Source organism: Saccopteryx leptura, chromosome 3 (genome assembly GCF_036850995.1).
Source record: "Saccopteryx leptura isolate mSacLep1 chromosome 3, mSacLep1_pri_phased_curated, whole genome shotgun sequence".
NCBI lineage: Eukaryota > Metazoa > Chordata > Mammalia > Chiroptera > Emballonuridae > Saccopteryx > Saccopteryx leptura.
In genome coordinates this window covers 199,252,336-199,266,834 of record NC_089505.1, presented here as the reverse complement: position 1 = coordinate 199,266,834, position 14,499 = coordinate 199,252,336, and the positions used below count along the sequence as shown (strand labels likewise).

The 14,499-nt window shown below is 38.3% G+C and overlaps 1 protein-coding gene across 7 annotated transcripts in view; it reads right to left on the bottom strand.

The window, feature by feature from the left end:
• CDKAL1 (CDK5 regulatory subunit associated protein 1 like 1) overlaps positions 1–14,499 on the bottom strand; it is an 875,166-nt gene that overhangs the window by 342,737 nt on the left and 517,930 nt on the right. For all 7 annotated transcript variants that reach the window (XR_010750305.1, XM_066377142.1, XM_066377141.1 and 4 more), the window contains one exon: positions 5,027–5,193. Coding sequence is in view for 6 of the 7 variants with exons in the window: in XM_066377142.1 (XP_066233239.1) it covers positions 5,027–5,193 (167 nt within the window). In the remaining variant the exon portion in view is untranslated. The remainder of the gene's footprint in view (positions 1–5,026; positions 5,194–14,499) is intronic.

The following is a 14,499-nucleotide window of genomic DNA, read 5'->3' as shown; positions in this document are numbered from 1 at the left end:
TATATCTGCGTAACTCATTATTACCAAATGTTAACAACACGTGGTAAGTATGGAATGAGAAAAATTAAAGTAAAAGTAAAACCTTCAGGAGTACAAAATGGCAAAAAGAAAAAACATACAGGCTATCTACAGGGTATAGAGGAGGCACCATCAGGGTACTAAGGGAGTGGGGATGTAATGGAAGATGCCTCTAGGGACCCTGGATGTCACGCTAAAGAGCTTATCTTGAGCCCATGGGTAAAGGAGAAGAAGCTTCACAGACTTTAAGATAAGGTAAAAATTTATAATCTACTATTTTACCTACTGGTTTTACTTTATATCCAAATTTAATAAGTATTACATAGCTCATTATTATGTTTCTTCAATTCCAGGGTGTTTTTCATAAACTTGATATATTGCTCTGTCACTTATATAGTCATTTAAAATGAATTCTATATTGTTTAACACAGTGTTATGTTAAAAATAGGTTCTGTAAGCCTGACCTGTGGTGGCGCAGTGGATAAAGCGTCAACCTGGAAATGCTGAGGTCGCTGGTTCGAAACCCTAGGTCAAGGCACATATGGGAGTTGATGCTTCCAGCTCCTCCCTCCCTTCTCTCTCTCTGTCTCTCCTCTCTCTCTCTCTCTCTGTCTCTCCCTCTCCTATCTAAAATGAATAAATAAAAAATTTTTAAAAAATTAAAAAAAAAATAGATTCTGTAAATGTTTGAGACCTGTGACTACTTGCCTGCCTGTTAGGGATTAAGAATTCCCCCTCCCTTCCATTTATTCACTACACATTCACTTAATACCTACCATATAATAGGCCACATATAATACTAGACTTGATAAAACCTTAAAAGTGTATCCTGTGTTAACTATAATGTGCATCTTCTGTTCCTATGAAGATTTACTAACATGTATTATCAACAAATCTATTTTTTCACACAACAATTTTAAATAATGATAGAAACCTGAGTATTTTCCATTAAATGATTACCCCTTTAAGCTGTTCAATAAAAAAAAAAAAATTAATTAAGCTGGTAAAAGAGTTTTAAAAAATCTCAAGAGTCAGGTGAATGGCAAATGAACAAAATGAGGCAGGAAAACAGCCCAGTGAAGTACTGGTAATTAAAGCTGGTAGCACGAAGCATCTCCCAGAAACACAGGAAGGCTAGGTGCTAACAATGTAATTCTCAAGGATCCCTCACTGTAAGGGTATTAAAGCATCAGAATTGCTATTTCAAGAGTGGGTTCCTTCTATTTCTACAGTTTAAAACAGGGGTCCCCAAACTTTTTACACAGGGGGCCAGTTCACTGTCCCTCAGACCGTTGGAGGGCCGGACTATAAAAAAAACTATGAACAAATCCCTATGCACACTGCACATATCTTTTTTAAAGTAAAAAAACAAAATGGGAACAAATACAATATTTAAAATAAAGAACAAGTAAATTTAAATCAACAAACTGACCTATGGGCCTACTTTTGGCTAATGAGATGGTCAATGTGCTCCTCTCACTGACCACCAATGAAAGAGGAGCCCCTTCCGGAAGTGTGGCAGGAGCCGGATAAATGGCCTCAGGGGGCCGCATGCAGCCCGTGGGCCCAGCCGTAGTTCGGGGACCCCTGGTTTAAAATAATAACCACCTGTCATTCACTGTTTTGTTTGTTTTTTCCTACTGTTTTCTTCTTTTCTTATTGGTGAACTCTCTTCAGCCCTCTTTTAATAAGTCCAGTAATTTCTTCAGAGTGGTTTAAGTTCAGCAAGAAGAGAACGGGGAAATACAATGTGTTGGTGGGTACAAGCCGAGGCTCACCAGGTTTGGGCTCTCTTCCCTGTTGTCCATTTCCACCCTGGGAAGCCAGTGAGATCCAGAAATCAGTGACATGTCCTCTTACATAAGAACGTTTGTCCAGCACTGAAAACTCTGGGCTCCCCGCTCAGAGAAGGATGAGAAGAGCTACCACAGTCTGAAGGTTTTCTCAAAGTGGCAAAAGAAGACTTTAAAAGCTCTTCCTTCTGAATGGTGTGGTCTCTTACTCTTGCACGGCATTGCTTGCTTCCTTTTCATCTGTTTCCTACGGATTACTTTCTCCCATGGTGTGGCACAACAGAGCTGCTTCTCAAGTGCAAAGGAATGTACTCCTCCTGCTTATCAAGGACACAGGAGTCACTGACTTTCTTTGGGACAACTCTCACCCTAGAAGCTCATGTACTTCTTTTTTTTTTTTTGTATTTTTTCCGAAGCTGGAAATGGGGAGGCAGTCAGACAGACTCCCGCATGCGCCCAACCAGGATCCATCCGGCATGCCCACCAAGGGGTGATGCTCTACCCACCTTGGGGCGTTGCTCTGTTGCAACCAGACCCATTCTAGCGCCTGAGGCAGAGGCCACAGAGCCATCCTCAGCGCCTGGGCCAACTTTGCTCCAGTGGAGCCTTGGTTGTGGGAGGGGAAGAGAGAGACAGAGAGGAAGGAGAGGGGGAGGGGTGGAGAAGCAGATGGGCGCTTCTCCTGTGTGCCCTGGCCGGAAATCGAACCCGGGACTCCTGCACGCCAGGCCGATGCTCTACCACTGAGCAAACCAGCCAGGGCCAGAAGCTCATGTACATTTCATCTTCTGCTGCCTCTTCTCGCCAGAATATTAAGACTCCAAAGACTAAAGAGTGGGCTCTACAATTTATTTTATGAAGTAGGTTCTTCCTTTATTGATTCTTTTATTCACTCACTTATGGTGTCATTCCTGGGTGGGGCAGAACCAGAGATGGGTATGACAAGGTCCTTGACTCAGGAAAATGACAACACAGGAGGCAAGGCCAACATTATAAATACCTTACAGTGAGAATGTTAAAAAGGTAATGTCATTGCAATCAGAACTGCTCATTCTAACCACAATTTATGAATTAAAAATCTGGAGTTTTTCCAGGTAAAATGTAAAGCTATATTTATCAGCTTCTGTTGATTTTGGACGCTCTCCTGGACCATCTAATTTAGAGGTCAACAACTAGCACTACTTTAGGTACCGAGCATTAGGATCCACTATAAATATGGTATAAGTTTCTGCAATCTTGCAGTTACTTAAAGTGCTAGATTTATTCTAAGAGGTATTTGGTTAGTCATCTCAGAGCCAATAATCATTTTTTCCCCTTGTGTTTACTCCTTACCTGAACTTCTCCGTTCTCCAGCTCTAGATACTATGGTTCCTTCGATCCTTGACAAAATTGTTTTGTTTTTTTTTACTTTTTTTTCTTTTTCTTTTTTTTTTTAAAGAGACAGAGAGAGAGAGTCAGAGAGAGGGATAGACAAGGACAGACAGACAGGAACGGAGAGATGAGAAGCATCAAACATTAGTTTTTCGTTGCGCATTGCAACACCTTAGTTGTTCATTGATTGCTTTCTCATATGTGCCTTGACCGTGGGCCTTCAGCAGACCAAGTAACCCCTTGCTCGAGCCAGTGACCTTGGGCTCAAGCTGGTGAGCTTTTGCTCAAACCAGATGAGCTGGGCTCAAGCTGGCAACCTCAGGGTCTCGAACCTGGGTCTTCCGCATCCCAGTTCGACGCTCTATCCACTGCGCCACCGCCTGGTCAGGCCTTCACAAATTTGTTTATGGACTATATATTGGTAGTCAATAAGCTTACTTCCCTGCCTAACCACCACATATCTAGCTCATGTCTTGCTTTTCATAACGAATGTCTCATATCTACTGCAAACACAGCAAGACTGCAGTAGTCTCAGCATATTTGATTTTTATAGATAATCACATGCTTTCTGAAGTGCTGAATCAAAGAGAAAAGTAGAAATTGACATGCTTATGACTTATCTTTAAATACCAAATCATAATTGCCCCACACTATCCAAAGTACCAAAGTTAACACACAAATTGTATATCTTTAGTAAAAAAAATCTGGCTAGAAGAATGAAAATAACAAAACTGATATTGCTAAATTTCTTTATGACATACTTATAACTAACAATCAGATTGCTATCAACTCTGTTTTTAGAATTTCTAAAATACGTTGTTGATATTAGAGAAGCTTTTTAGCAACAACCTTAACAATTACAAGCCTCAAATCAACAGAAACAATCTTATAAATCTTTGAATATTCATTTGCATTTATGCACTAAATTCCAGCAGCTACGCTTGCTTTTAAAGTTTTGGAAGTCATATTTCTGCAGAAACTAACTGCAAAGAACATAACTGATGAAAAATGTGACTCATTTTTATACTTTGCACATGACTTTCCAGCACTTATTATACTTCTTATCCATACCTGGAGGCCTAATATAATTATTTTACTCTATGTATTACAGTATTAGATCCCAGCATGTTTTTTCCCTTTTCAATGACACTCCCTGTCCATAGTCATTGCTCAATTGTGTCATCAGGCACCTACTTGCAGACATGTCCACTTTCTAGTTTAATGGTAAGCTCCTTGAGGGGAAGCACCCTGCTCCACAGAAAGTATAAAAATGAAACCAGGGATCTCAAATTGTTACAACTCCTTTTCTCACTGTGATTACAAGAAAAACAAATGAAAGAATATCAAACTGCATGTCTCTTTGATTCTACTTACCCCTAATTATCTCCTGACAAAGGGATGCAATTTATAACATTTTCAAACTTACAGCCCAGCATCCTAATAACAGGGCTAATATACATCCTAACAACAGGATGTTCACTGTTGATTGCAAAATTAATGCAATGAATTAGTAGCCCTGAACTAGACAGGGGTTCTAACGGAGGAATTGAGGCAAATTTATACAATGGAAAACTCAAGGGCTGCAAAAAAGAAACAAAGAATTGTGCCAAGATGGCAAATACTGGAAAAGCTAGGCAACGGTAATTAACAGCGAGGAAGCAAAACAAGATGGGCAGACTGACAGAAAGGGGATTTGAAATCCTCAATCCATCCTTGCTGACGTGGAACCACAAAGAAATGTGAAGGTGGTTTTAAATGAAGCTCATGTGCTAACACTGAGACTGCCACATCATCTGGAGTGGTTTATGTCTGTGTCAGCATGGAAATGGGGTACTTTTCCTTACCTCTAGATGCTCTAAAATATAAGGCGGATTTGTCATGCCAAGCCTCAGCATTGCTCCCTCAGGAATCACTTCAACCAGTTTCCACAGCAGTGCGGGGAGATTGGTGCCAATATCTCTGCCATAAGCCCCCGTGTCTTCACTGGTCAGCCATATCTCACAAACACCCTCTGTGAATCAAAGGAGATAATTAACAAATCTGTTACAGAGCTGTTTCCTTCATCATACAGCTGCTCACCCCTTTTAATGCAGTATTTCTCAGCATTATTATACAGGCAGTCGGCTATTCAACTGCAGGGAAAAAAGCAACTTATCCCATGGTGGCAGTGGGTTATTAAGTTCATTTTATGAACACCAGAGAGTTACACGAATGCTGTAAATTATCAATGCGTTCTATGGAGTGATTAACATTCACAGCCAATCAGTTCAACCGTGTTTTTTTCAAAGCACTTTGATCAAGACTAATGTTTCAATCCCATCACAGAGAATACCAATTTTATACGGCAACAGAAGCCCCGGAACTGAACAGTTGCTCTACAGTACTATCAGCAGTTAACTGACTAATCAGTCTGTCACCAACACAAGGAAAAATGTCAAGTGTGGTTAAGGTTTCACTCACAAATTATTAATTATAAAAGTACCCATTTCTCCTGTAGGAACTATTCTAATTTGTCTTCTTTAGTCAATTAAGAAGAGAGTGCACTGTCTGGCTTTGTTCAAAGAAGATGGCTGCTGCATAAGTATTGGTGTTGGAAAACCTGCTAACTGACAGCTTGCATCCTAGTTTCCATCAGTCAGACCTTAGGAAAATGTATCTATGTTTTGTTGCTATTGTTACTAGAAACAATCCTGACTTCAAATATTATAGCTGACAATAACTTTCTCTCAAAAATGGAAAGGAAATACTTTTGGCTAACTAGCATTATTTAAAATGAGTAAAACAAGAGTTAGCAAGAGCCACCCAGGTTTGCATGACACACAGAATGTTTCTAAACGCATATGCAATTATATGGTTAGCCTATTTTAAAAGGCCAAATGATTCACAAGTCTCAAGGAACAATAAAACAGGCCTATGCAATTGGTTCACACTGAAGTGATTTGCTGCTTCTGAAGAGCCTGAGCACATACATGGCACACAAAGAACGGTGACAGCCGGAGCCAGGAGTGTAAGTTTCTGGAAAGAATCTTAAAATCGTAATTTTAAATTGTCTTTAGTTGACAGAATAGAAGAGTTTCAAAAATACATTAAAATATTCCTAGCCAAGAGAGACAACAAATAAAACATGTGGCTTGCAGGTGAATGTGAAGGTAAAACTAAAAGAATACAGAAGGAAGAGGTAAAGATCTTCACTATCCTTAATGTGTTCCACAGAGGTAGGAAAGACATGAAGTGAAGCTCTCCAATCGTTAGTCTTTCCTTGAGAATAAGAGACATATTAACTTTATCAAAAAACTAGCCAACCCAAACAAAAACATATTCTCTTTTCCCCACTTGTCTTTCTGATACATGCTTATCCTAACCCACACCTAAAGAAAAATAGACAATAAGAGGCAGAAATTGCATTTTAGTTTCCTTAAATTAAGGAAGCAATGACTTAGCACAGAAAACAAGAAATAACAACAGCAAAAAGGCTCCATTTAAAAAGCTGGAGATGTTTTTAGTATTTGAAAAGCAGCAGTGTTATGAATAAATGGATTTTCTTAATTGAAATTAAATAAGGAGTCCCAAAATTAATAAACCTTTGCTTAGTTTTAACCATTTAATAAAAAATAATGTATCCTCAAAAGAAAAGTCTAGCATGTTTATAGGTTTTTGTAGTTTTATAATTTTATAAATATTCTGTCAATGGAGTAAATATTTTTCTATTTAAAAATGGGTTGCAATTAATGGCATCATCTTTATTTTAATATTACATATGCCATCAGATACTGGACTCTACAATCTTTTTTTTCTTTTAAATCTTATCACAAAATCCACTCCAGGAAAAGAGATGGCTAAGTAACAACATAAACAGATTTTAAAACACTCTGAAAGAGGTTATAAAAACAGGACATTATCCATGATTTTCCATTACTGGCATTTGAGCAACACAATATGAATATTTTTAAATGAACAGAATAATTTTAATTTATAATTTTTCCATCCAAATGGTTCCATGTTACGCCTTTTGTAGAGAGAGCAATTCCTGGAACAGTGCCTTGCTGTTGCTAGATGAATATAGAAGGGGAAAATCACTATGAACAGGAATGGAAATAACATCCAAGCAGAAACAGCAGCCAGCTCTTAAAGCTGCATAGGTGGGGACCAATAGCCCCCTGGTGGGCTGAAACTTCAAATTAAATCACATAAAGAGGAAGCAGCTGTAACACTAAATCAGCAACAACAGGAATAATGGTCTTGATGTCTCCAAGATCAAGGCTGCTAAAGTGCTCTATATAATAGCAACCTGGCCTAAAACACAATGAAATGAGAGAACGTGTGCAAAATGTGAAACCCATGGACTTCAGGAGAATTGTGCCCGGTCAATTCAATCCAAAAATTTGTCAAAGATGATTTTTGCTCTTAATAAACGTGAGAAAGTTCAGATTTTATAAGGTTATATTTCAAGCATGAATTCTAATGAGAGCTGATCTCTCAAATAGAGGATACAGAAAGTCATTTTATACTAAAGGTGAAGCTAAATATGGAATCCCTCTGCCTGACATCCTTTTCCCTGGGAAGTCTTGTGATTATTCATAGTGCAAGCAGTTCCTATCAGGTCAGCTTGCATATGAATTCACCAGGAAAATTCAGTTTCCTTCAGGCTGCAGTGCAGTCTGTAATCACTAATGGATACTGGAACACATGTATGCTTCTATCTGCACACTTAATTGGCTATACTTATGGACAGAAGTGCTTGCCTAAACAGCTTCATTCCTTCAGGACTTCAGTTATGAGCTATATTCCTTTGCACATTCATTTCTTTATTCATCTATCAAACATTTATTAGGTCGTTACCTACTATGTACCCTGCAGCAATTCCAGCTCATGACAGATATGGATTCATCATTAAACTTCTGTGATCTAAGATTGGCTATTATCTATGAGCTAGTGAGGGGACAATGACAGACATCCAGGGAACGTTGCATACGTCCCTAATGGTGGTGGCAGAGGGAGATGGTTACTCAAGACACAGCCTTAGACACAAAAATGAAGGGCGAACTAAGCTGGGTGGAAGTGGATATGATGTCAGCTCCAATGAGATAGACTCCCACCTGCAATATAATGTGGACTTTGATTAATACAGGTCCGAAAAATAAACACATGGAAATGAAAAAGAGAAGCAAGCAGGAAGAACTAAGAGAAGTGAATGTCCAGTTAAAGTTCCCATGCCTATAAAAATAAATACATGCAAAAAAAAAAAGAAAGAAAAAGAAAGTAGTGGCTTGAAAAGTAGAACACAAAAAATAGCTTTTTTTAAAGCACCTAAGGAGAAATTTTACTTTTTCCTAAAATTGTTCATCAACCTGATTTTGTTCATTCTCTGTAAATTGTTCAGTCTATCTGACTTCTAATAAACCTTAAGCTCATCCTTTTGTTGTGTTAATTCTGGTAAAAAGAAAAGCAAATACTAGAGAGAAATGAAATGCATCTTACAAGGTAAAAAAAAAACCTCTTTAAGAACTTTAGTTACTAGAATCCGTTATTGTTTCAGCCTATAGCTGAAACACACAGCAGCTGTTCCCTGAACAGAGAGCAACCTCAACAGCCAGTTTCTGATCTTCATTCTATAATAATCTGTGATGACGAGGATGGGAAAAATAGGAGGCAGGAAACGTTTAGAACATAAGAAAGGTAATTTTCTTAATAAAACAGTCTCTCTACAAACAAAATAGTTTCTGAAAAGTCAAACTTTGCCAAGACTCAATTTCTTTTTTCTTCTTTTCCAAATGAGAGGAGAGGAGACAGAGAGGTAGACTCCTCATGTACCCTGATTGGGATCCACCAGCAACCCCCGTCTGGGACCATGCTCACAACCGAGATATTTTTAGCACCTGAGGCACAGGCTGCACAGAGTCACCCTCAGCTCCCAGGGCCAAAGTGCTCAAACCAATGGAGCCATGGCTGCGAGAGAGGAAGAGGGAAGAGAGAGAGAGAGAGAGATTGAGAGAGAGAGAGAGAAGGGGAGGGGGGAAGGGGAGGGGGGAGGGGGAGGGGGAGGTGTGGAGAAGCAGATGGTTACTTTTCCTATGTGCCCTGACGGGGAACCTGGACATCCACATGCCAGATCAATGCTCTATCCACTGAGCCAAATGGCCAGGTCCCCAAACTCAATTTCAAAAACTTATGACTCGCTATAATTTTATTGTGTATGAGCTTCATTGTGATAAACTAAAATATGGGTGAAGAGTGATTTCATCTGGTCAGAGAAGCATATTTCCCTAGCAGCTCTTGCTTTATCACGGGGGAAAATGTCCACCATAATAAGTTGCTTCAGTGATTTGATTATGGTTAGAGTCTCTAAAAATAAGGATTACAAAAATATGAAACCTATAAACTATGATTAATGGGTTCAATAATTAAAGAGCACTAGATGGCCAGAAAAACTGACATAAACAAAACATAATAAAGAGTATCACCTCAAAATCTGCTAAATCTTTCTTCCTCAGAAGATATGTCCACTCCCCTGCTCCTGCCCTCTGCCCTCCAATAACCCACATGCTATTCAGTTCCACCTCACAATCCATCCTGAGTCCTCCTCCACCAGCCCATTCCAGCCTTCACACTCCGTTTTCTTCAATGGCCAAAAACGAATATAAATTCAACATACATTATGCTATATTTATTTAATGTGCATTAAATTCTTGGCTCTTAATTCTTGATGCTCTTTTCTAAGGGTCACAGTGCATATTAATTAGGTTTTTATAGGCTCATTCTTCTTAAAAGCAATCTTCAAAAATTCAGAAATAAATATGACCCTCTGTTAAATCACTTGAAAGGTCATGCAAATGTATTCAACGAAGATGTTTCTAAGTAATAATATGTATAAGGCAGCTTATAGTTATTTAGCTTAATTTTTAATAGCAAATTAGTCAATGTAACTCTTAGGTCTTGTCTAATGCTATTACTAAACACTCAAGAGTTTTATGTTTTCCTGTTAGATAAAAAAGGACTTAATGACAATTTTATTAAAGATAGCCTCTTAAGAGGACCACCTAAGGTTATCTTTAATATCTTTCATATAAGAATGCTATATCACTGACAAAAACCCAATTAATAGACCACCGTAGAAGATTCATTACCTAATTCTTCAGTTATATCAGGTTTATACTACTTTTACAAACTTAAGAGAATTATTAGTGGTCTGAAGTTTCTTTTTCCTGTTTTTTCTTTGTGCAATGGTGAGTTTAGAGGACAGTTTCAAGAGTCCTGCAATGAATGCCTGTCCCTCCTTCATTCAGACTCCCGTAGAGCGTTTTGTCCCACTCGTAGCACTTTCTCTCCACACCCACAGCACATGTGCTTTTTACCCTGACCCTTTGAGAATTAGTTGCAGACATGATGGTACTTTAAATCTAAATAAATCAGCATATGTCTTCTAAGATCAAGAACATTCATGCCCATAATCACAATATAATTACTGCCTTAAATAACGTTGGTCAGCATTTTCACTGTAGCCAGACTGACTCACTATTATTTCTTTGTGCAATTCACTGTAGCTCAGACCTCTGTGCTTTAGCATATGCTGTTCCCTCTGTCTAAAATGCCTGAAAGAATTTGGAAATAATGGGAAGCTAAAACAGACACCACAAAAGGAAGATATACTTTGTAGAAACAAGGCATCTGATTCTCCAGTGTCCAAAATCTGCAATAAGCTTCAGTGAGGCAGATTAAGTTTATCCTCTTAAAACCACAGTGTGCTTTCTGCCATATACGGGCTGTTTTAATACTCCTAGAAAAATACAGACAACAGTGTCTACATATAAGCCCTTTGGTGTTTCAGCAGGATGTGGGAAGAGATGCTATTTTGTCTTTAAAAAATCACAACAGGCTCAACTTCCAGCAGCCCAAACACTGCAGATACAAAAAGAACTAGGAAGAGGAAACAAGAAAATGGCTGGATGCCTGCAATGCAGTACCTTTTTCTCTGAAAAGATTAATATCAGCTGATCATGGTGATAACAGAAATTTATCTTAATTCCAAGACTAACTCGAAGAGTTATAGAATAGTTTAGAGGTTAAAGAAAACTAAAGATGCAAAGAATTTCACATTGTTTTGGCCACTGAACTCAATTACAGAAATGAAGAACTAATAGAACTTAAATATCAAAAGAATAGAGTTTTATTTTTTTTTATTTTTTATATTTTGTGTGTGTATGTTTTTCTGAAGTTGGAAACGGAGAGGCAGTCAGACAGACTCCCACATGCGCCCAACCGGGATCCACCCGGCACGCCCACCAGGGGGCAATGCTCTGCCCATCTGGGACGTCGCTCTGTTGTGACCAGAGCCATTCTAGCACCTGAGGCAGAGGCCATAGAGCCATCCTCAGTGCCCGGGCCAACTTTGCTCCAATGGAGCCTTGGCTGCAGGAGGGGAAGAGAGAGACAGAGAGGAAGGAGAGGGGGAGGGGTGGAGAAGCAGATGGGCGCTCCTCCTGTGTGCCCTGGCCAGGAATCAAACCCGGGACTCCTGCACACCAGGCCGACACTCTACCACTGAGCCAACCGGCCAGGGCCTATTTTTATTTTTTTAAATGTGCATTTTATTGATTTTAGAGAGAGAGGAAGGAAGAGAGAGACAGAGAGAGAAAGTGGGACAGGAACATCAATCTGTTCCTGCATGTGCCCTGACCAGGGATGGAACCGGCAACCTCTGTGCTTAGGGATGATGCTCTAACCAACTGAGCTAACAGTCTTTCTCAAAAGTGAACTCCACCTAATCTACAGTTAAATATGACCTGAAATTCTATATTTCCAATTAAAGAAATTTGACTCTGAACATAAAACTTATAAATTAATATTTTAAATATTTAAACAACAAAAAATAATTTTTTACTTGACATTACATTCTTATGTTCATCTGGAAGGTGCATCAGGTGTATAATTTAGTTGTCCTAATACTAATAAAACATTATTGCTTCATTCATTCATACTTCTTCTAGCAAGTGTTTGTTGGGTATTATTACATGCCAGACACTGTTCTACGTCTTATAGACAAGGTCTCTGCTCTCATGAAATGTATGCAAGTGAGAGGGACAATAACTAAGAGATAAATAACATGTTATCAAGTAAAAAAAATGCTAAAAAAAAGCTTTTAAAGCAGGATAAAAGGAAGGAGTGATAAAGCAGTTGGGAAAGGACATTGCTATTTCTGTCAGAGACTAACTGAGGAAGACTCACAGTGACATGAGAACTGAATGGTCCAAGGTGGTAAGCCATGCAGTCAGCCCTCTGAAGAAAGAGCACTGGAAGCAGAGGGAATATATGAGCATGAGCATGACTGTAGTTCCCAAAGAACCACACAGAGGTCAAGAGTGGTAGGGTGAGGTAGGTGACGGGCATGTGGTGAAGAAGAACTCTAAGATGGGAGCCACTGGTGACATAAGTTGTTGCAAAAGGCCCCATCAAAGGGCAGAGCTACAAGAGCAAACATCACCTGTTAATAACCTGCTCACTGTCGCAGGCAATGCATATGCAATTTGTATCTTATACATGATAGTGAAAGCTCTCGACAACTTCATGTTTTAAGATACTATCATACTTAAGCTCATGAATATTCAGTACAGTTTCAGAACTCTCAAATCACTAGATTTGGAATTTAAGAAGGAACAGAAAAAGAAATAACAGATCACAAAATTGCAGTCTTTCTAAAAGAAATTAGTTTCTTTCAATCCTTTTTTTTTTTTGGAAGGGGAACTTATTATAATTTACTAAAATGAGTGAAACACGACTAACAAATTTAAATAGAAACAAGTAAAAGAAACCCGAGATCATTAACACATTTATGCTTTCTAGCTGATAGCACCTATAGGAAAGGAGGTAGTTGCCAGTCTTTTATATCATCTCCTTTTTCTTCTTCATTCTACCCACCCAACAGAACCTAAGTACTACTCCTGGCTTCAACTTCTCTCTTAACATCATTTAAGTTGACGTCCAGAAAACCAAATTTGCCTCAAACTCAAGAGTCTTCAAAGAGGTTGAACCACTGCTACAACTTCCAAAGGAAGGAGAAGTAGAAATAAGTAAAATGGAACCCTCTTATAAAGGGAAAAGACATCTTTCCATCATTCAAGAAAAAAGAAGTCTAACTCTTAAGAATCTACTACCCATACACCAAGTGACTAAAGTTAGACATAAAATAATTCAGATCAGTTTCACTCTTTTTAACCACTATAATTGGCAACTGACCCAAAACTGGGTTAGTTAAAATAGTCTTATAAGTCTAACTTGTGCCCTTTAAAAGTAAAAGTTTGGAAGTTCTATGACACTGTTAGTTGTGCCTTGATGAAAATTAGAATAATTAGAATAGGAAGTTCTGATATATACATGAGATATAAAGAATTTAATAATCAGCTATCTCTTCAATTTAAAACTTCTATAAATAAAGCACTACAAACACTTGCAAGTGGTATTAATAAAAGGTAGTTTTAGTATTTATTACAATAGAATATCATATATACCAATAACCAGCTCTTTAACTTACCCAAGCTACAGTAATCAAAATTATATGCAACAATATGTCTGTTTCCATGAAAGAATGTGTAATATCCAGCACAAATTGTAGACTCTAGCCACTCTAATGACAACACAAAATTTTAATTAAAAGGAAATATTGTGAGGACTTCCATTTCTATACATGAAGGATTAACTGTAATAGGAATTGCCTTAATACTATAAACAACTAGAAAATTTGACTAAATATATGAAGCCATCAGACAAGGAATGACAGGCAGTGCAAGACTGTGATTTCTGAAAGAAGCAAAAAAGGTGAATCCTTTGATTGCCCAACTTACTAACTAAAGGCATTTTTCTAGGCCACAGTGCAGAATAGGGAAGCAAACAGAACCTGATGATCTTGATAACTTGAAAAGACAGAGAAAATAGTTCAGAAAGCTACAATTTCCAGAATTCAATATTAAAGAGGCAAAATTTGCACAGAGATAGAGCTCCAAAGACCAGCAGATAGTCCCTCCATGTTTTCAATTGAGTACTCTCTGGGCATGCATGGGAAAAAACTAAAACTCAAGACTGGGGAAAGAATCACAAAAAGCAGTAGATCAAAGAATTTCTAAAAGTCATAAAGGACCAAGAACACTGTGTTTCTGCAAGATGAAACAAAGACCTTAGAATACATGAGTCACTAGATAGAGTCCTAAGAAGGGTTTCTTCCTAGGGTGGAAAAGATTTATGTTAAAATTAGAAGCTACTCTAAACCTATACAAACAGACCTTAAAAGGAAACCTCAGAAGATCAAACTAAATTCAAATAACCTATG